At 37.6% G+C, this 23,670-nt stretch overlaps 2 protein-coding genes across 3 annotated transcripts in view; one reads left to right on the top strand and one right to left on the bottom strand.

Annotated features, from left to right (window-relative positions):
* The window catches only part of LOC139730771 (guanine nucleotide exchange factor DBS-like), a 187,805-nt gene extending 170,732 nt beyond the window's left edge, over positions 1-17,073 (bottom strand). For both annotated transcript variants that reach the window (XR_011710939.1, XM_071641633.1), the window contains exon 1: positions 16,765-17,073. Coding sequence is in view for 1 of the 2 variants with exons in the window: in XM_071641633.1 (XP_071497734.1) it covers positions 16,765-16,972 (208 nt within the window). In the remaining variant the exon portion in view is untranslated. The remainder of the gene's footprint in view (positions 1-16,764) is intronic.
* Positions 371-16,992, top strand: LOC139730772 (dynein light chain Tctex-type protein 2B-like). The gene is made up of 5 exons (XM_071641634.1): positions 371-465; positions 2,854-2,987; positions 3,853-3,922; positions 13,443-13,506; positions 16,945-16,992. Exons 1-5 carry the CDS (start codon positions 371-373, stop codon positions 16,990-16,992), a joined length of 411 nt encoding a protein of 136 aa, XP_071497735.1.
* Positions 17,074-23,670: the final 6,597 nt, after the last annotated feature.

Genomic DNA, 23,670 nt, shown 5'->3' on the forward strand with positions numbered 1-23,670 from the left:
TAGCGCCATCTCGCGAAATATTTGTGCCATTCTAGCTCACATTAGATTACGCTGGAAATTTGTCGACTGATGAATTTCGTAGCTCGTAGCAACAAGGAGTAACTTCGACATTAATTGTGTTTTATTACGTCCTGAACGTAATCCAAGAGTTACATGAATGTATTCTTCTGGTTTCAAAGTGTAATTCAAAAGACTCACAAGCAAATTTCATCCTCGTCAAGTGAAGTATCCGGCCAGTCGAAACCGTCGCTAGGTCGTTGTTGACATGGGATACGGTCTACACTCATGCTGCTTTTGCTAATTTAACAAGTCGGTGGAAAAACACGGTAAAAACTTGGATTTTTGATCGTCGGGATCAACATTTACTATCATGACAGAAGTTGAGGAAACAGCCCCAAAAGAAGATGTGGCGGAAGAGCCGGCCGCACCAAACACATACAACATACGTCCGAATTTTCTTCGAAAGTAAGTGTCGTGAAGCTACTACCTGAAAGATGATACACAGTCCCACACGTGTCAATACATGTCATCCTGTACAGTGCTACTACTTGGTACTTGGTATTGATAAATCATGATAATGACACTCGGTGGAATTCTGGAATGAATGAGTGACTTTATGTCTTCTGACGCTGACTGGCTCAGATTCAGGCATCCATAATCTATAGTTAGTGACTTTGCACCAAGGTAATTCTGCGGACACTGCACTGCGCACTGCTACCTCAAATATCAAATGCGTAGTCGGTGCAGCGTATGAAAAATAAGGCTGACTCTGATGTGATATAGAGTAACTGCGGCAGTATGCGGCCGTGCAGCCATTCGCGGCAGGTACAACATACACGGTAATATACCGCTAAACACAGCACTGCACTGTTACATGCACACTACACATCGATAGACTATACTAACACACTAGCAATCAACAAAAACCAACCGATAAAATGGGCACGATCTCTGACGAAAGTGAAATTTTCTCACCTAAATGACAACATATCACATCCAAAATGAAATTTTTGGTACTTCTTAACATAATTAAGAAACAATGGTCCAAGAAACTGGATTTTTTGTCGTTTTCTCGATGTTCATGGATTTTGAAAACGTATCCTCACGTAAAATAGAACTTTCGCAAGCCGATGTGGGCCGCCATTTTTTTCGGAAAGTGGATGTTACCATCGAAAACAAATGAGAAAAACACGAGAAAGACATCAACAACACCGCCAGAATTGCGATCTTGTTTGCGGCCAATGCATGTGCGCCCGCTATTTTCACAATGGGAATTGGCGCTTACGCAATGTTCGCGAGACATGTGAAGGCGTTCAGCTAAAGATCATGGACTCGATGGAGCACTCGCGTATTGCATAGGGATTGTACATCGTGCCGCAAGCAGAAATACTACATCGCATATCGCCCTTATCGGCGAAAATTGTGCCGGGTCTTGCCCTGGTAAATCATGAAAACTGCGTTGGTCAATGGTAAATTTCTTTTATGAAAACAATTGCTTTAATGAATAATCTTGTCCATGATATATGAAATGGTTGAAAATAATTTGCCTGATTTGTTTACGAGTTGGAAAAACCCTTAACAATGCTTAAACTGCCGCAAACGGGATATTTTACTCTATGCCAATATGGGGATGGGATGGGGGAGCTGGAGTTTAATACTAATAGGAATAGGATCAGGATTTATCAATGGTTAATTTCATTTTCAACCCGTTGAGCCTTGAGGACGGTTTGATTTTACTACAACACGGATTTCCCATAGACACCTGCCCTAGTATACTCGTGACTTGTCCTCAACGGGTTAATCAATATTGTCTCCCTCTCCATGGCCGTATTTTTCAATTTTTCAGTTTTGCCGTATCACTCTGGACACTACCAGTACCATACAATAGGCCAATAAATCTGCCTCTTATTCAGTGGCAGTGGCCTCTTATTATCTGTAGATATACTCTACGGTTATTAATATGGTCAGCCCCTCTCAACACACAGATATCTTCCATTCATAATTCACTGTGCTAGCTGTGCGGACTCAATCACGCGACGACGGCAAATGGGAAACAGGGTCCTTTTCCATCATATCAGGAGATCACAAGACTTGGCATGCATATCTTTATATACTCATGGGAGAAGTTAAGCTGACCAGTGTAGTGATTTAGTCCTCTAATACATCATGCTTGCTTTTTTGGGTAAATGGCCTTCGAACTCTGCTCACCTACAGGAGGCAGCAGTCTTGTTTAAACCAAGTGCTGCACTGAACTCGTGTGTGCGCAGATAGATTGCACAGTCTGCACAGCAGAGTGAATGGAAGATATCTGTCTGTTGTGATGGGCCAACTGTACCTTTACCTGCCGTACAGTTAACAAGAGGCCTCCAGATAAGAAGCAGGTAGATCAGTCTATCTGCTACCCTACCCTTATGTTGTTGTTAGGGCATGCATGCACGCACACAGTTTTTGGCAAGTGGTATAGTGGGTTATCGTTTGGGGACATAAGGAAGTCTACATTGCCACACAACTTGTCTTGCCTGACTCCCAAGAGCTAGAATTTGATATGGGGTTACGACAGGTGCATAATGGGTAGCAAAGCAAGTGGCAAAGTAGCAAGTGAAATGCAAATAACTAAAAATAGGTAGAAAATCTACTGCTGAATACATCAGAGGGATGAGGTGGAGAGAGAGAAAGAAATTGCAGTTGTACTGATGACGCCCTCTCCTGCCCAGTCTTCAACCACTGAAGGTGGTGTACTACAAAGGTATGGTACAGCCCTGTCATGCAATTATAGGCAGAAAATCATCCAGCGATGTCTTCTTGGCATTATTTGAATCACTTCCATGCTTTCCTTTATGCTTCCATCCACAGATTCAGACCAGCAGCTGTGAAGGCAGTCATACACACAGTCTTGAATGAAGAGCTTGCCGACAAGCAGTACGTCGCTGAAGAAACAACAGCATGGAGCAAGCATATTGCCGAGCAGATCAAAGAGAGATTAAAAGGTTGAATTACAGAAACCTGCCATGAAAAATCTAGTTGTTTTGCCCTTTTCTATTATGTTTTCAATGTCTGTACAAGATGAACAGAATTGTGTTGACAAGGTTTAAAAAGTTGGGAGTATTTTTTAATCGAGGGAGGATTTTATAACTTTAATTTTGAAAGGATAGCACAATTAAGATCTCAGATACATTGTAGTTGTTCTTTGCTGACCCGTTGTCCTACTTTAAACCAATGGAGTGGGCCTGAGCTGTATAGAGATTTACTATAAGTCATGTGCACATATATACAACTGTATAGCTAGGTTGTTCTTTTTGCTTATATTTATCACCTACTCCTTCGTCGTCCATTACCTGAATAGAAGCTTATCATAGAAAATCTTTTCATTTTAATGCAGTGAAAATATGTTGAATGAGATTGCAGTCTTGAATGTTGGTTAGAATAAGCTAATGCTACATCATTCAGAGTATTCCTTGAAAGATATTTGAAAGGTAGCATATTCCATGCTTCCCGGCCTGTAACAATATATACAGGACTTGAACCTTCAATACATCAGCTTAGTGTTAATGGCAAGTATTTATGGATAGGTTAAGATGTTTTGCTACAATTTTCTTTCTGTGACCAGGCAGACATGATTGAGAATTCTTTTCAATTTGTTCATTAAATATATGAGATGTGGACTAATGTTTCTCATTCTATCATTTAATACAAAGTATTGTTCTGTACTTCTTTTTTTGAGGGGGAGGGAGGGGTTACTATGAAGTAACAAAATAAAGTACCATAGGTTTTTAATAAAGAGCATTCTGACTGGCATTGAAATGCTGTGTTGATGTATCTATTTTTTATTTTTATTTTTTGTCTCACCCACAGAACTGGATCTGGACAGGTACAAGTTTGTGGTGCAGGTAGTAATTGGAGAGCAGAGAGGGGAAGGGGTCAAGTGAGTATAAATTTGCCACAGAGGAGTTTGTAGCCAGTGCAGTTAGTATCATTTCATATGTAGTCATGAGAATGCAAGTACTGTAGAACGAAAAATGTTCTCAGCATGAAACTTTTGCAAATTGCCACTGGCATTCAATGCACGCATACACAAAACCTTTCTGTGCATTTTACTTCTGCGAATCTTGGCTCCTTTGTGAAACTCACAAAATTTTCATGCACTCTAAAATTTCTGGTTTTACCATACTGTGGAGCTGTTGCGGCTTAGTGGAAAAGACCAGTGACTCAATCACAAGGTTCATGGTTCAAGTCCCTGGCTGCTGTGGTTGTACCCCTTGGCAAGGCACCTATCTTTTATTGCCTACCAAATAGTCCTTTTGAGGAGACTTAATGCCATTGGTCCCATGTGTGCTAGATGGTAAGCATCCGATGAGTCCTCAGTAGTTACATTAAAAAAAATCAAATCAAATGGCTGAATCCATGCTGCTGCTACCATTTTCAGGGGGGGGGGGACAGAAGAGCTATCATGGATACTGAAAATGCAGTCAGTTTTGGTGATACATTCTTGGTTACTTCATAATAGTTCACACCCCAAATAGATTGAAATAAGATTTGTCATCAATTTTTGAATTAAGGGATTGCATTTGAAAAAAAGAAATCAAGATAAATTATCAGTGTTTGGATGATGTACAACTGAAGGCACAGTAGGCCATACAGTTTGCAGTTGTCACCAGCTCAAATAAGATTTACCTTAACTCAGTACATCATTTATCTGTACGTACTTCAAAAGTGAAAACTTTCTGACCATTAAACAGAACTAAAATTTAGTTGTGTAGTGGAGTTGCAGAAGGAGTCGTCTGGGGAGTGTCAAGGATAACCTGTAACAAAAGGAAGTTGTTTTGTGACCTCAGGATGTTGCAGATCAGACTGGAAGAGGCATGGTTGGGGAGGGGGCAAGGCCTTTCTCTGATGATTATTAACCCATTCTGTAGAGGGAGCTGGTGGCCTGCATATAAAATCTATGGGCAATTCAGAATTCAGTATGGAACTGGTTAATTATTATACTTAACATAAAGAAAACTTCATAAACAGATCATCTAAGACGTAGGGACAGTAAGTAAGATTACTGCTCCCCCCCCCCCCCATACAGCCTTGGAGGGGTGATTAGGGGAGGGGGGGGGGGCATCTACTTGAGAGGGATGTGTGCAGGGAAGGTTGCAGGGGGGGGGGGGTGGGTTACATATGGTAAAGATTGAAAGAGAGCGGAGTAAACAAAAGAAAGCATGCTTGTGATGTTTAGTTGAAATTGATGGTTCGTAGGTTTTGCTTCAAATACTGAGCCAAGGGATGAGCAGTGCTACAGAAGCGCGTTAGAGTTCAATGTACTAGATATTGCAAAGTGACTTGCAGGATTCAATATGACAAAGTGAATAGTCGCTAGATATGACGCAGGAAAAGACTTGTCAATTCATCTTCCTGTAGTCGTTTTCTTTGCTTCAAGATGATTTGTAGGTTTTCTGTAATAGAAAAACATGTTGATGTTAGATATGTTTGCACAAGCTTTTAGCTATTGCATCCTAATGAAAAAGGAAGATTTATGTTGGGATTAAGTTCAGATGATCCCAGATAGAAACTTTTTAATGTTAGAAACACAATATAAGTGAAGGTACCCTGTAACCTAGTTCATTACCAGAAAAAGTATTTGCTAGATAGTTGCGTTAGTCAACAATATCGATAAACATGCTCTGAATTAAAATTTCATTGATATTGCTGATGAATCCAAGACTGCTACCATTACATGAGCCACATTGGTTTTTTTGGGGTTTTTTTTTTTTTTGGTTTTTTTTGGGGGGGGTTTTGTTTTTTTTTCTGGGGGGGGGGGAATACGGGCTGATGGGGTGTTTAGGATAACTCATTATAACATAGAATTAAGTTGTTATTGGAAATGAATAACACCTGAGAAACTCATTAAGATTCATAATTCTTAAAGACTTGATACTGGTGATTTTTAGTCTACCAGGTGCCTGAAAAAAAAAAAGAAAAAAAAGTGAGCACAAGTCACATCAGTGATTGGATACAGTGCTCTCCGGTTATGACAAACACGATTTTAACAAAATTTCAGATACAATGAAGTAAGATCCAGGTCCCAAAATTATCATCTGTATAACCTTATACATTTTATTTGTTTGGCTTTAATGAAATTTTGATATAATAAAAGAAAACTGCTGGTCCCGAGGACTTCATTTTATCAGGAGTCGCCTGTACTACTAGTTTACGAAAGTTAAAAAACCAGAAACAATATTTACCTCATGGTTGAACTGTGTCCCCTAACTGCAGAGTGTTAATCTTGTAACGCCTGATTGTATACTCAGCTATTCTCCCATGAATATGACCAAATCACACTGACCCAAACACTCAAGTAGATAGAAGTAATGAAAGCACAGCTGGATCCGTTGATCCTTCTCAGCAATAACACAACAGACACTCTTTTACGGCTGAAAAATGGGGCACAACAACAGACAGGGGGAATATTAGTCTACATCACAGGCACTTTGAATTCTGACCAGGCACTTTAAGCTGACAGTATGCTGGAAGATGGCACACTCCCTCTATTGACTCGGCAGCAGTCAGGCCAAATTGCAAGGACTACAAACTGTGTGTAATTCTAAACCAATTGAACAGAGATCTGCAATTTATAACATGGACTTGAAGATAACCAAGTAGACAGTACTGCAGTCTTCAATATGATTCAACTTAGAATCAAAACTAATTGTTCCATTCTTTCCCTCTCCCTCGCTTTCCATCTTCCATAGAAGTGCCCCATTCTCCAAAGATCAAATAAATGTATCACTGTCTGGGCCTCTAGCAGCCCCTTGTACTAATCCAAACAGCTTCCCCTTGTCATTAATTACACTGAGAGAATTGTACCAGTATATTCTATTCACAAGTACTTAACGTTCAACTACAATTGAGGATTTTCTTATCACAATGAGACTGAAGTCAGAAGTGGGTTGCCTGAAACATGTGACCATGTTTTGAAATTCTTTCAGTGAGATGCAGTAACTTAGTTGCACATTATACCTCTTGTAATAATGCAGGGAATAATTTTCATGGTATGGCATTGCAATTTGCTATGCTTTTATACACCACTGCTACACAAACTAACTTTTGTGTAGCAGTTTTCTTCCATGTGTACAGGATACCATTTGAAATATTGTTCATCAGCTGAAATTGCTATGGTAAATCAAATTTGAGTTGGAAAACTATTCCCTGTAGAGATTTTGACAAAAATGTTGCACTATACTTTTATACTTTTTATACTTGTTTTTTTAATTGACATGTTTTCAGGAAGTGAAATACTAGAATTTAATCCCCCCCCCCCAAAAAAAAAAAAAAAAAAAAAAAAAAATCATTTTTAACTCCGGTAATACAGGAAGAACAGGCAAAGGAAAGATAAAAACCTGCAGGTAAAGTATTTCCCTCAGTGGTAGAACAGACCATCCTATTTGACCAATGAATTAGTCCAGTATAGTGATGAACATGATGAGTATTTGGATCAGTCCATTCTGAAAATAGCAGCTATTAGCATTCCCTAGGTAATGAATCATCGGGTTAGCAAGTTATTTTGAGAGGAGCCGTCAGATACTGATTGCCAGTAGATTTTAAACGGTTAATTTTCGTGCAGCAGGGGCCAAGTTTGTAAGGCAGCCGTGTGCGAGTTTACTGTACCGTGCAAGGTTGTACAAGTAACAAACCCTGCTGTAAATTCCGACATAAAGGGAATTTATGAAATGTTTTCACTTTGAATGTTTGGGGAAAAAAATTCTTCTTTTGGAAAAGAAATATGTTGTATTATAGCTTGTCTTGAATTAAGTGATGTTTAAAAAAGAGAGGCCCAAGGTTTAAGAGTTTAGGTTCAGTCTCCAAGAGAAGAAATGACAAAGAATGCCTTTATGATTATTCCGAGTTTTAGGCATGTTAGTTTTTGTGAGCCAAGTATGGCTTCACCAAAGTGACAATTATATCTCTTCATTGGTTCCTGTTTGATATATCTTTGCAAATGAAGTGCCCTATTAATTCACAAGCTGTGGATTGGAATCAAACAAGTGATATGCAGGAAATCTTGCAAAGTTCAGTGGATGAAGTGAAGATTATCAACAAATTGTCGTGGAACAGTCTTGAAGGGAGCCTACTGTAGCTGAAGCTGGCATAAATATTCTTAGGGGAATAATAAGCGCCAAATAAATTCAAATAACAACAACAAATAACAACGGACTGATGCTTAATGTTACAAGAGGTCAGTGTATCGTTCAGTCTGTCTAGTGTCCAGTCTAGAGCTTTCAAAAGGGATTATCCTGATTTTAGGATTAAGCCTATGGTCAAGCTATCACTATTAATCATACATGCTTGTGTAGTCCATGCCGAATGAGTTTTCGTCATGCATTGCACTTCCTCAGAGGTATTTTGTCGGCCATAATGTAAATATCTTCAGAAACTTAACCTCAAAAGAAGGTGTTTTTTTAATGCAATCAATGAAACCAAAGCAACAGTTTCAGCACAAATGGAGATGCATTAGAATACCTGTGACAATTTGAAAGTCAGTAAGTCAAGTGGCGTGCCCTCCAATATAGACTCACCAAAGCTGTTGTTTGCTCACATGACTGTAACAATATTGTGCGGATCCTTATGTGGTATTCGTACAGAAACACTGGACTACGATTTTCGATAAGAAATGCAAGAGGGAAGGAATCAATTTCTGTTTGCTTGAAGGAGTCTTGATGGTTTTCCCCATGTCTTCAGTTGAGTCAAAGAGAAAGTATAATCATGTAAAGAAAATATGAATACATATTGGTGGTATAATATATTGCACAGAGGAAGTAAGTATATTTTGTAAGCAAAAGTCACATGAAAGGGAGTTTTTGTGGTTTCCATTTCAGACCTATTGATTACTAACAAATGTTGAACCTTCTTTTAACTTCCTTCATATTTCTCTCCTTTTCAAGCTTCAAGTGTTGAATTAAAGCTTTGAGTTCAACAATTTTTATTGCTATTGTTTAGAATTTACTTGAGAAAACTTATTAAAGGCAAGTTCTCCCTTAATCAGGGAATTTCAAATTTGCTACAGCAATGGCATATTCCCAGCAGAGGTGACATAAGTGTAGAATAGTGTATATGCAGAAAGTTACTGCATATATATGTGATTATTCTCACCAGTAACCACACCCTAGTAAACATGTGGTGAAACGAAGGGGGAAAATAAGGTATGCTGCCTATGTCTTTAGTTTTAAGGTGAAATAATGGCACACACACACACACCTATTCATGCAAAAGTTACATGTGAAGTATTTAGACTGTGGGATTTTCAGAACTGATGGGCCTTATACAATAATGATCGGAAGGTTATGACAAGATTGGTTAAAAGCAAATACATCAAATTATGAAGGTAGAGTGACAGCTCTTTATTGCACTGGAAATAAAGATCTGTGTTGAAGTCTAGTAAAAAGAACATTTTGACATCTCAAGTAAAGTGCACAGATAAGAACATTCACGTTTACAAGCAGTTCAAGGATACAGTAGTCTGCTTTAATAAGCTCTAATGGATTTTAGATGTAGTTGTCATAGCAACAAGCCTTTTCGGAAGATAGATGCATCTAATGTGAAGATAACATGTTCCACTGCAGTAGTCTTATCATTTACTCTGAGTATATTGTAGGAACACTCTTAATTGATGCATGTGAACCGGGCCGCATTTGATGGAGAAGATACTGTAGTCATGCATCTGATGCAAATATAACATGTTCCACTGCAGTAGTCCTATCGTTTACTCTGAGTTCATTGTAGGGAAGAAGTGCTCTTGGTGATGATGCACATGAATCAGGCTGCATTTGATGGAGAAGATAGATGCATCTGATGTACAGTCTTGATAACATGTTCCACTGCAGTAGTCCTCTCATTGACTCTCGAGTAGGAACGCCCTTAATTAATGCATGTGAATCGGGCCCCATTAGATGGAAGCAAAGCTGTGCCTTCAACATTGCATGTTATTAATCACCAATCAGAGTTGATTGTACCCACATGAAAGGTCAACTGACATGGATGTTTGTAACTGAATGATTACTAATGAGCCCCAAAGATGGCCAATCATGTGAGCTTGCAAGCACAGTGCAGGGGGCGGAAGACTTTCTGGTAATTGATTGCTTCCATAGCCAGGGATTAGATGATGAATGGCTGGCGCACTATTTGGGGAGCAGAGAAAAGTGGAAAGGGTAGTTGATGTACCACTATGTCATCCCAAGAGGTTAATGTATCTCATCTATTTTCCTTCAGGAAGTATTTTTGTGTCTCAAATATCTACTAGCCAAACTTAATTTCACACTGCTCCAGTGTTTGTTTTTTGTTGTTTTTTTTTTTGCATGAGAGCTGTACTAATGAAGTGTATATTAATCCCAAAGTTTTTGCCCGGCCTTGAGCTAAACAAGTGTATTACATAAAATCTCCTGTCATGTGATTATGACACAAAAGAGAAAGTTTGCAATGTTCATCTCTGTTTTACCAAACTGTCTTGAGCTATAATCACATACTAGTAGTATTCAAACCCTTACCCAGTTTTATATGAAGATGGCTGTTTGGCCTTGAGATGGCAAAACAACGTATGTCGAAAATTTAAGAAAATTGACTTAGTCACATATTTCGGCTTATTATAGTGTAATCTAACTCTTGACCAAATCTTGAAATCAGAACCCATTCCGTTACTGAGATATGATGCTCCCTTCCAGTGGGAATTTTTCAAATTTTGTTGGCAAAACAATGTAAATGGCGATACGCTTGCCCCTGCTCAACACACGTCGGGCATGTTTACGCAGTGATAGGCTGCGCGCCATGCGCGGCTGCAGAAGCGGGTGCATATTGACGATGTAGGACATTATATGCGCGCCAGTGATCAAGACTTACGTTGTTTTGCCGTATCAATGGCAATAGTGTGGTTATGTCGAGACGGCAAAACAACACATGTTTTGATTAAATGCAAATTATTTGAAAAATAAAGGGTCTAGTGAAATCAATTTGCATGCACTGTACTACTGATACTGTTGGTCCTTCTAGGGTAAGATATGAAGTGTTGAACGAAAACAGAAAAAGAGCTGTAGGTTTGCAAAACTTCGGACTCGATTTACTGGAAATGAGGTTTGATGTAGATATGTTGTTTTGCCATCTCAAGGCCGTGTTGATTCAGTGTGGCAGCTATAAAACTCTATGTCAATTTAGATTTATGAAAATTTGAACAGAGTTATAAACAGGAACCATATGATCATTATACCCTATTCAATTTCATATCCTCTCATCCGATGAAGATGAAAGTAGTAACATACTTCTTATTTCTCATTCTGACCGTCTATAGTGTAACATACACACTTGCTTCATTCCAAGTCTATTTTTTTTTAATACCGGTATTTTTTTTTTTTTTTACTTGAGGGTCTCATGCGTGATAGTTAATGATAATGGAATAGAGTAACATCTTCAGTGTGAATACTGCTCTTCCAAGGGCCCTGCCATTTTTATCACCCCCAGCATTGCCAGGCACCCGTTTCGAACACCTGAGTAATGAGGGTGTTGTCAGTGAAAACATTTTGTCTGTGTAGGATTCATACTATTACTCAGGATCATCTGTTGAAGTGTTTACAGAACATTATGTACTGTTCCACTCAACTCTTGTGAATGCAATGTGGACAACTTTTCAAGTGTGGCTTTCTAGCAGTGTGATTGATTTCATGAATACAAGGATGAAAAGACTCCAAAAATTTAATTTCTAGTTGTAGTGTATTTTACAGAAAATTTGTACTGGTTACCAGTCTTGAACCAAGACAAACTTCTGCGTGGAATGTGTCTGTTTCACTTCACAAACGATTCAGAAGCATATTGAAGGCTTCCTGTGTTTGTTGTCGTATGGTTGTTAGGTGAAGTGGTGTTTTCCTGAAACCCTCACACACTTTGTGTGTAGGTTTGTTGTCATGGTAATTAGACAAATTGTCTGTTTCTTCTATTACAAACTTGTAGGTGTACAGTGAGTGCCCTTTTGAATGCATGAAACCGGCCGGATTGTCTTACATTTGACCTGAAATTCAAGTTACACAAAATAATTAGTTACGTTCAGACGGGAGCCCTTAACCTCGAGGTTAGGAAACCTTGAGGTTAGAGCTTGTAGTTAGGGACCGTGAAGACGCACTCGTAGTTAGCAAACCTCGAGGTTTGCTCGATATTTCGAGACACGAGAAATCTTATGGTTAGCGCTCTAACCACGAGCCGCGGGGGGTCCCCACTCATAGTTAAGCACCGTGTGGACACAAAAACAATGAACTCGAAGTTAAGAGTGACCTCGCCGTGAACTCCAGCCCCCACAATTTCCCTCTGCTTCCTGGTCAACCTCCCAAACATAAATACACCACAAATACACTACACGTGCACAAGGTGAAAAACCTATGATGCACATTACAACAACATCATCTTTTCTTCTCATGCGCTTGATCTCTGAAACTGAACATGTCGAACTCGCTACTGTATTCTATTTTCTTCTACGACGCTGAAAAATTTTTTTCGACGAATATCTTCATAAAGGCATAAAGTCATCAGTGCAGTGCTATCTCTGCATACCATGACAGAGGAAGCTGATGCCACCGGTGGGAAAAAGAGTACCGGTAAGCGAGTCCGACAGGGTTGGACTATATAAAGAAGAAATAAAGACGTCTTGTTAGCAGTGTGGGCTGAAACTTCCGGTTTTGTGGTTTTAACATCGAGTGGGACCCACTCGTAGTTACAGGGCGGCAGAAGCTTGACCTCGAGGTAAAGATTCGTCGTGTGGACACACATCGTAGTTAGGGGGCAAGAGCTAAACCCGGAGGTTTCCTAACCTCGAGGTTAGGGCCTGCCGTCTGAACGTAACTATTGTGTTGTCTGTAAATAAAGATGCTCCAACCTTTAACAATGGGCTATTGAAACCGGCTGGATTGTCTTACATTTGACCTGAAATTCAAGTTACACAAAATAATTGTGTCATCTGTAAATAAAGATGCTCCAACCTTTAACAATGGGCTATTGAAACTTCATGATACTAGAGTCGTATTTGTTCTGTGTTGTACCAGGTTCTAAAAGACATCAACTTAATGGCAATTGATGCCAATATGGATACCATCATGTTAATAGACAAATATTCACATTTTCCTCTGCCACTGAGTTTATTTGGCGTCAGTGCATGATTATAAGTGTCTGTCTAATTTACATTGTGTGTACAATGAATTATGAATAAAAGGTCCATTGGTATTGTCATCTTATTATGCTGTGTGGTTTCATGTTTATTTCATGTCATGCTGTTCTTTTCAATATAAACCATATGTCAAGCAGAACCCAGAATCATTGTTCCAATATCAAGATGTGAGTCACATCAGAACAGAGTAACATATATCAAGCTAGAGTGAATGGCAATACCGTCTCATGTCAATTCTTTGTCCCTTTTGTCTTTCTGTCTTCAGGATGGGCTGTAGATGCTTCTGGGATTCCGACACAGACAACTACGCCCAAGACATCTATATGAGTGTAAGTGGCAACATCACTCATGTCTGGTAAAGGGGGTTTGACGAGTGCCATGGCAGAGATTTGTCACTTCAGCCTTCAGCTGCTGTGATTACTGTCTCTTTACTTTATCTCTTAAAGGACAAGTTCACCTTCATAGACATGTGGGTTGAGTGAATGCAGCAATATTAGTAGAACACATCAGTGAGAGTTTGAGCAAAATCGGACATTCCGTTAAAAAGTTATGAATTTTTGAAGTTTCTGCTCAGTCACGGCTGGATGAAAAGACTACTATAGATTGTGATGTCACATGAGTACAACGATATAAAGAAAGAATAAAGAAAATTCAACATATTTCCATTTTTCTTGCATAACAAAAGAACACTCGACTTCTCTCTTTCAGAAGGCAGGGTGAATAATATTACCCTTAACATAAGTCAATAGCAAGTCGAAGAAGTGTGCACTTTATTCAAAAAGTAAAGTTTTGTGAAATTCTCCTTTTATTTTCCTTATGTATTTGTACGCATGTGACGTCATACACTGGAGTAGTCTTCTCTTCCGGCAGTGACTGCGCAGATACTTAAAATATTCGTAACTTTTGAACGGATTGTCCAATTTTCCTCAAACTTTCACTGATGTGTTCTACTAATATTGCTGCATTCTCTCAATCCTTATGTATATGAAGGTGGACTTGTCCTTTAAAGGTAGTAGCCCCTTTATTTGAAACCTCCAGACACCTATTTTTTCGAAAGAGATTACATTAATTGTTCTACATTTAATAATTTAAACTTTAGTCATATAAAACTATTGTTCGTAAGTTCTTGTTGGTGTTGAATGTTTCAAGTTAAAGGAAACCAAAACCCCAATATCAATGTGGATTGAACGAAAGCAGCAATATGGCAGCAATGTTGAATTTTGTCTTTCCTAATTGTCACATGAAATCTTTCTGCTGTCTGAATGTCTGAGAAAATACCAGCAATGGCTCTATTATCTGTCAGATGGAAAACTTCTAGAACTCTAAAAAGTAAGTTTTCAATTTCTAGAATTTTGAATGCAAATCTCAGGGTTTGTGAGCTCCAGACTGTTTGAGATAAAGGCAAAGCTATTCGAGAATTGTTTTAACTTTTCTCCATCTTAAACTTGTAGGTACATGGAGATACATTGCTAAACTAGCTAAAGCCAACATGTCTGCGGATGAAATGAAGGGTAAAGAGGTTTAGATCACAGTCTCCAAATGTCCCACTGCCTTGCGTATATGGCAGTCTTGTGTTTAGCAGTGAGGGGGTTAATCGGGATACCCCTGAATGACTAGTAGCTGGCTGGATCATACCCTGTCTCCTAGGCCATTCAGCCCTAAACTTCTGGCATCTGATTGTCCTCGGATTAACTTGGCACCAATGCGACAGGAAGTGAGGGGGAATAATCCATCCCCATTTTACCAGATATTCCAAGGTTGTAGGTTTTTGCGGGATATTTCGTGGCCATCTAAGCTGACCGATGTGTAATAGGAAGGTGCTCAGCAACCATTCATATTGGAAATACCTGCAGTGACATACGTGACTGTGTGTTATCCATATGAGAGGTACTGTATGGCCCAAAGCCAAACAGTTCCAACTTTGTTTGTGTGCTTGTGAAATTGGGTCAAAGCGTATCATGACATTTCAAAATTAGCGTGTATAATGCTGTTAGTAGGTCAGAGTAGACTGTTTTTATGCATCAACTTTATTCTAATCCTGAAACCCAAAATATAACAGCTCTCTTTAGATTACACTCTATTGACTTTTCATGGAGTAAAATCACTATCACAAATTCACATACTGTTCAGCAAGCTTGAGCACTGCAGGTGCAATGACAAGTCTAGTATGAAATTTTCATTAGAGCTTCAAAAGACAATTTGCATTAATACTGAATGAATGTTGTTTGTTTCCATTTAAAAATAAAATGTAATGCTTATGCCATGGGTTAATTACTTGCCTTGATGATAGGTAATAATGATGAAATCACATACACAATACAGACAAATATGTTGGTGAATTGATGTGTGTGATTATGAACTCACAAAATTCTGAAATGTCTTGTGATTTGCCTGCATTTCTCCAAAAACATTGGGTCCGAGTACTGTCTTACAGACCACAGTTTGACATAACAAGGGCAACTGTGCAAAGGTATTTGTGTTTGTTTGCTTTGACTGCATGTTACAAGAGCACTGGAGATATATTATACCCCCTGCCATATCTAGTTACAAGCTATAAATACCATCAGCTCTTACATTACCCTGCCCTCATTTTGTCCATCTGAAAACTAGCAGCTTTCGATACAACATTGTCTCATATCACAGAAGGGGATACCCTTCTCCATTCAATAGCCATTAAACTAACAATGTACCATGTTAAATTCTTGTGCAGTACTGTATACGCCATGTATTTAGCGAGTCTAAATTTTCATAAATCGCGATTTCCCAGCAATTAAGCAATTGGTTAAATTTGTGATCGTGGCATACTGTACTGAATGAAGAAATACATATATGTGTGTGTCATATTCATATCGGGATCAGAGTCATTATTTTCGCGTGTCTTTAATTTCAGGAAGAGCTCCTGACTCGCGAAATTCGTGAAAATAAAAACCTCACAAAATGTTTGGCGTATACAGTATTACCAGTGTGGACATTATTCAGAATGATATTTTTATTCTCAATATACACTTGTTATGAGAGTAGCAATTTAGACTTACTCATCACATGCTGCCACAAGTGCATTTGCCAATGTGTGAATAAGTCATGTTTTATTTTTGAGTAAATGGAATCAGCCTTCAGGGCTGTGATGTTAAAAATGACTCCAGGCGAGAGGAATGGTGTTAAAAATATGACAGCATTTGACAGTGAAAAGTTGTGTGGGATTTCGGCCAAATGTACATTGTAGCAGGAAGTCAATTTATCCTGCACTTTCATGCACATACACACACAAGCACACACACACACACACACACACACACATACATTGTACATGGGCAAACAATCTTGAGTTTGTTTTGTTTTTGTTTTGTTTTTTTTAACTGTATCTCTTTTAAGATATTCTGGTTGCAGGGCTTGTTTTAACAGTATGTCCATCTTTTGCAATCTTATAAGTTGTTGGGCTTTTTTTTAATTTGATAAAGAAAAGGTTTTTCTGTAAATGCAAACTCATGACTTCTAAATAGTAATTACAGGAAATGGTGCTTAACAGTCAAGAACACACCATTTGACAAAGTTGTGACTTCTGGCAAATTGCAACAAAAGTGGGTTACCTCTAAGCTGATGCGCTTCAATCTTTTCAAACTGAGCCTCCTCTTCAGGTTGTAGTTCATCCTGCTCTCGGTACTTGTAAGGTCGGCCATCTCGTTTGCCTCTTTTCACCGGTCTGTTCCGCTTTAGCTTGACTTTCTTCTTTTTCTTCTTCTTCTTCCCTTCCCCCTGGTCCACCACAGGATTCCCTTTTTTGTGTGGCTGCGGCATTTGGCGTCTTCTACTACTAGACCTCTTGTGGAACTTGGTCCTGGCAGGGAGCTACAGGTCCAGGAACTGGTGGTCAGGGGTTCTGCAACCAGGAAGAGTTCTAGGACTTCTCCTCCAACTGTCCTACACTGGAAACAGACAACATACATGAATATCAATGGTTACGCAAGGGTGCTACACAGCCCACAAATGCTGACAGTCTGTAGGTGTATACAGACCTCCCAACCATTCTGAATTTGGAAGAAAGAATCTGAATTTTGACCATTCCCAGCTCTTTTTTAATAGGATTTTCCTATTTTCCCTGATAATTTTACTACATACTCCTACAGTAATTGCTCTTCCTTTCCTACTTTTTGAGGTAAATCATCCCTATTTTTCAGTTGAAAAGGTTGGGAGGTCTGTGTATGTCTCATTTCTTGTTCTTACATACGTGTATGTCAAATATCAGGAAGGGAAGGGGGCAGTGATGTATTTCTAACCAACAGAAAAATGGGAGCTGTACAATGGCAGAAAGATTTGGGTTTTTTTTTTGTTTGTTTGTTTTGTTTTTCAATCTGCTGACATCATAATGGATTCTGACTGGTTAGATTATGTCATTGGAAACCTACCAGGTGGTATTCACTGTATATAGAGGAAATATCCATCTTGTGAGTTGCATACAGTTTTATTATCTGCAATGTCCCAAAGGAAAAAAAAAGAAGAATTGTTGTATTAGATTAATGAGTCACTGAAAAAAATGATAGATTGGGTTTTTTTTTTTTCCTTCGAGTTTACATGTATGATATTACCGTGTTAAATACATGCGTACAACCCGATGAATCAACAACATACATGCATGCATAGAAACAAACATATAAACATGCATACATATAAACCTACATTCAAATGCAAGCACACATTAACCCGTTGAAGATTATGGGTTCATTTTAATATAGTATAGCATAGCTTTCTAGCAGGATGGAACACATTTGTACTCTGCATGGGTTCCATTGAGTGAGATACGCAGCAACACAGGCTTGACTGTCGCCCAAACATGCGGCATTTGACCTGCTCATGAATTCATTAAAGAAAAGAGGTTAAACTCTCACTGAAACAGCTCAAAGCACATATTTATTATTTTAGGGTGGAAAAATAGCTACCAATATTCTGGATGAAAGACTTCCAGGTTTCCTGCACAGCAAATTTGATTGGGAAGGCAGCATGATCATAATATGCATTATCGGAAGAATTAACAAAAGAACACTTAATCAGGGATATTTTTATGATAGGGTGGGTTACACCAATGCAAAAATTTATATGGGGGCAAACCCCTTTAGCTCCTTAAAAGAAACAAAAATGAAATAAAACAACAACAAAGAAGAAGGAAGGGAGAGTTTTGACAGACATGGATATGTTCAGAAAGAATTTTTCTTGCACAGAATGAAGATTGTAGACCACTCTTGCAGATGCTTCTTTTTGCCTGCTTTAAACAAACACACTCAAATCATTTTATGATGGCATACTGCAGATAGCATGATTGCTTTGCTTTAACTTGTAGCAAAGGTATTGCCATTTAATCTGGCTCTGAGTGATACTGTAAAACATAATATATTCGCGGCATGAAATTTTCGTGAATTGGGGCCGACGGCCTTTTTTGCGGCTTAAAATTTTCGCGAATTGCCACTGGCCTTGAATGCATACAGTGTAGTCAAGAACTTTCGCGTGCATTTTAATTTCGCGAATCTTGGTGCCCGCGAAATTCGTGAAATTAAAATGCACGCGAACATTCCTTGTTTTACAGTATATAGTTTCCACCTATTTCTTCGATTTTGAATGCCTTCAATGACCTTGAATAACATTAGTGTAATTTGTGAAAAAAAGAATGTCTGGAAATCAATTTATATTGTCATATTTCTTTATATTGCTGAGGCAATATACTATGCAAAAACACACATCTGTTTTGTTTTATATTTTATCTTGGGAGGGAAGAATTCATAATGAAGAGTGCTTTTCAATGGTCGTTGTTACCTTAAAGGTTGATGAGATGTTAAAGTACATGAAATGAATGATTAGCTGACCAGCATAGTTCAACAGACACTACTTCAGACAGCTATTGTATTCTTTCACGAAAGAGTATCACTTATTTATATATTTGTATATATGTGAATGATTTTGTTTATGGATAAGAATGAGTAGCTTTGTTGTTTCTATGACAACAGTGGCATATTTACATCGTTGGCTGCTTGAAGTGGTTATTGTACAATCTCAAGTCTATAGAATAGATCAAGACATGATTTCAAATATGTGAGGATGAAGAAAGTTCATTCTGTGAACCAAGAAGGGCATTTCTTCACCCTACCATGATCTCTGAGTTAGCTGTTTGTACAGTGTATAATACACTAGCTTCCTTCTGTTCAATAAAAGTATAGTACTTGGAACTACCAAGGAGGTATACCTCCTTGGAACTACTCAACAAAATGTAGTCACACCATGCTTTTATTTCTCAGTGTAATGAAATGTGGGCATCAAGTTATACACATGTGCTAGTAGAATTTCGACAAGAAATCCATGTTCAGCCCTGAATTTTTGACAGTAATGTAGCAGTACGTGTGTATACATTTTTTTTTTCTGAAAGACAAATTCCATGATAAGTGAAAATGCTGACATTATATATATATGTGTATATATATACATATATATATATATATATATATATATATAAGAAGAAAGAGTCTCAAGTACGCCATGGATCCAACGATTACAATTTTTTTCAGTTTTTTTTTTAATTAAAAATGTAAAAAATGTAATTTAATTTGATTTAATTTGATTAAATTAAATTCAAATTTAAATTAAATTAAATTTATTTTTTTTTTATTTTTTTTTAATTTTTTTTCTTCACACACACACACACACACATACAGTATATATATATATATATATATATATATGTGTGTGTGTGTGTGTGTATGTGTGTATGTGTGCATACATAGAGGGGGATTAGAGAGATAAGCATGTATATATAGCAATTTGTGCAGAGAACCAGTCAGAACAAAATTTGGACAATATTTCAATTTTTTCTATATCATGCAGGCTGTAAGGTTGTTTATTTTGTCTCCTTTTGGCAGAGTTCAGGTGTTCTGTGTTCTTAGCACAAATATGGAAACACCATGCACAAATCCACTGCAGTCTTTAATCAACTGTAATTACTGTCAGCCTCTTCTCAGCCCACAAGACATTAGTCAGCCAGCTATTCATAATGACAGTAAACTAGATTTGGGTTAAAAATAGCACACTATAGTAGACGGTTATAAAATTTTATCTTTTATATCCCATATAGATAAGGATCCAGTCACACAGAAGAAAAAGGGTAAATGATTGTAGTTTGTTTTCCCCATCTCCTTTTATTCTTCTTCGCTTCTCTTATGAGGAAATGATTATTGTCTCCTGTTCTCATAAACATTTCTGTCATTATTTGTGAGCATCTTTTGCAATGATAAGGAGATCACATAAAACAATTTTAAAATTGCATGATGAATAGATACATTTACCCATTGACATTGCTTGATCAAATAAAACAGTTTGTACAGAAAATGATAACACCAATTGCAGTCATTAACATCGCTTGATAAAATATAATGATTTGTACAGAGAATAACACCAATTAGTCATTAACATTGCTTGATCAAATATAATAATTTGTAGAGAATAATAACACCAATTACAGTTGTATTGACATATAGCATTGTACAAGTTGATCAGGCATGTGAACATTAGACACTAAGAACAATACTTTTATTGACTTTGACCTACATGTATGTCTTAAAGGCATAATTTACCATTTGCAGATGAAACAAAAACCCAGCATTAGTGCTTTAAAATAGTTCTAAAATGTGAGTTAGGGATAGAAACAACCACTGTAAAAAAATGAATCCGTATGATTGATGTTAAGTGTTGTTAAATACACTACAGTTGGTAAATGTGAACAATAGTTATAATAAGAATGCTTCCAGATTAACCGTCTACAGTTACGGTTTATTGAGAAAAATACTGATATATTCTTATATTTTAGGCTTTATTGCGAAAATTTTATATGGTAGGATGTTTTATGATACAACTGACATACACATATACATCAAAAGTGATATCTTGAACATTTTTAAAATCATTGCTCCCAAAGGTAAACTGGACCTTTAATCAAACTGGAATAACATCTTTTAATAATTATGCACACCTTTGACAACAAACATTCACAGATGCACACCAATTTACTGAACTTTTTTGCTAACACATATCATGTCAATTGTGATGAAGATACAAAGCGAAAGGACTTTCCACACCAGAACAAAAAAAAAAAAAAAAACTTTTGATTTACCCCTAGCGACATACCCATCCCCTTTCCCTAAATAGTTTGCTAATTAGTTGGATGTAGGCAATAGTTCCATGGTTCAATTTGGATTAAGTTAGTATACAAACAACCTGAATTTGACATAGCAGTTATAAATTACATACAAATGCTTTCATGATTGAAGTATTCTTAGATCGGACACTCTCGAGGAATGAGTAATATACCACTGACATTTCCCTTTGCAAAATACCAGAATTATTCCATTTTGTTTCATTAATCATGATTTGCTCAATGCCGCAAAGAAACGACCATGAAATGATCTGGTAATTTCCGCCTAGACGTCTCTTGAGATGAAAACTGAAAAACATTCGTGAAACAGTTTAAAAAAATAATTAACAAGGTCTGTCGTTGAAACTGGTTCTAGTTTGGTCATGAGTAACACAGGAATGTTGTGGGCGGGAGAATGTCTTCCTGTGAGTCCAAAGTTAGACATCATGGTGGTTGATCTAGGAATGGTGACAGACATTTTCCTGTGGATGTATGCAAAGCTCTTGGCTCGCACCAGTTTCTCTTTCCTTTGTTTTAGTTTAGTGTTCTCGTCTAAATGAAAGCATTAGCAGTGAAGAGTTTCTAAATTCTACCTTTTGACCTGCCATAGATGAAAGGTTGACTGCTTGTCAGTTGTTGTTGTTTTTTCTTTCTTTCTTTCTCTCCATTACTTCATTCTATTCTCTACCTCGAGAGAGGAGTGGGAGAGAGCACCAATTCATGAAGCGATGAGATCATTTTGTAGTCTTTCATTACCAAATCTATTCTGATGTGGGTGAGTGTGAGTTTAGAGGTGTGTTTATGTATGCTCATGCACGTAAAGCATGTACACTATATATATATATGTATATATATATATATATATATATATATATATATATATATATATACATATATATATATATATATATATATATATATATATATATGCGTGGGTGTGTGTGTGTGTGTGTTTGTTTGTTACACTGCATACAGTACAATGTCATTTAAGTGCACGGGTATAGTGTAGTCCTTATTGTCAGTTTCAACTAATAAGTCTCTACATGAATAGCAGTTCGTGGAGCCTGTAAAAATTACATCCATGCAAATTTACAGTTTGTCAAAATAGCTGAGTGTTAATCCTCTTTAATCATATGAATTCGCTTTGTTCTGCACATTGTATTTCCAACTCTGTCTTTAACTCTAAAAATACCCCACACCCACTTGTCATGAGTGAATGTGTGTAAGTCTCCATGGGAGTATCAAGTGTCTGAGTATCGCTCATCTACATTTCTTAAGGGTTTTATTGCCGCGTTCGTTTTAAGAAAAGGGACCCAGACTCGGCACTAATGTTAAAACAGAAACAGGATTTCCCGTCTTCAGTACACATACTTTCAACGGTGATCTATACTTCATATTCTTCTAATGTGTCTTTGTATTTCCGGTTTGTAAAACAAACAAACAAACATGTTAAAACAAGCAAACGAAATTTACAGTCTGGCATCAAAGGGAATTGAAAGAATTGCCAACATTTGCTAAGAAAAACATGACTCGATTTCACAACTACGTATGTTACCAAACATCCCCGTCAATATCGATAATATATCAGAGGCGGAAATAATTCAGCATGGATTTTGCAAACATTTACATGTATTATGAAAATACACATTTTACACTCTTGTCGGAGAAGTCGAGTTACACCAAGCGCATGCACATGATAATTCGTGTTTTTAATCTGTTGTTCAGAAGAAAATTCCATGTGAGAGTTTTGTAATTACTATACGATTCACACAATTTCTACATTACTAAATCCTCTTTGGAGTTGGTGAAACCCATCTTATTATGCATCGCTATTTTTCGCATTCCTTTCACTCAGGCATACACCTACGAAATTGTTTTGTTACATAACCCTCTTTAAGACATTTAATGCCATTTGATTTTGCCTGCTTCCACTATAAGATATTCATTGGAGCAGGGAAAGAGATATCTAAAAACCCTTGTTTTGTTTTTAAGAGATGTTTGTAAAACAACAACAACCACTCTGCCTGGGTTCCTATAAGGGACCGGTCATCGGCTAACAGCTGGTTACAAGCGACACTCGTAATGATTATTGCGTCACTCTATATCTCGTGATTAAGAGAAGAATTGAGTACACTTTACAAGAGAAAGAGATGAGTTATCTTCTGGGGAATCCTTTGTGTCATTTCCGGGAATATCGAGGGGCTTATAATTTGTCAACTTGTAATACTGATGACCAAGAAGCACCCTCAAAGAAAGAGACAATGGGAAGGGCAGGAAAAAAGCTCTACGAGTATCACTATGCATAACATAGTCAATGGAAAGAAAT

This window comes from Diadema antillarum, unplaced genomic scaffold (assembly GCF_040938485.1).
Source record: "Diadema antillarum isolate AM-2024a unplaced genomic scaffold, OU_Dant_1.0 seq00000333_RagTag, whole genome shotgun sequence".
Lineage (NCBI taxonomy): Eukaryota > Metazoa > Echinodermata > Echinoidea > Diadematoida > Diadematidae > Diadema > Diadema antillarum.

Bases quoted from the DNA above. Each gene is read 5' to 3' on its own strand.
- LOC139730772 (XM_071641634.1), top strand. From the start codon at position 371: ATGACAGAAGTTGAGGAAACAGCCCCAAAAGAAGATGTGGCGGAAGAG. The intron at 466-2,853 runs GTAAGTGTCGTG...TTCCATCCACAG, and splicing joins CGTCCGAATTTTCTTCGAAA to ATTCAGACCAGCAGCTGTGA. The intron at 2,988-3,852 runs GTTGAATTACAG...TCTCACCCACAG, and splicing joins GATCAAAGAGAGATTAAAAG to AACTGGATCTGGACAGGTAC.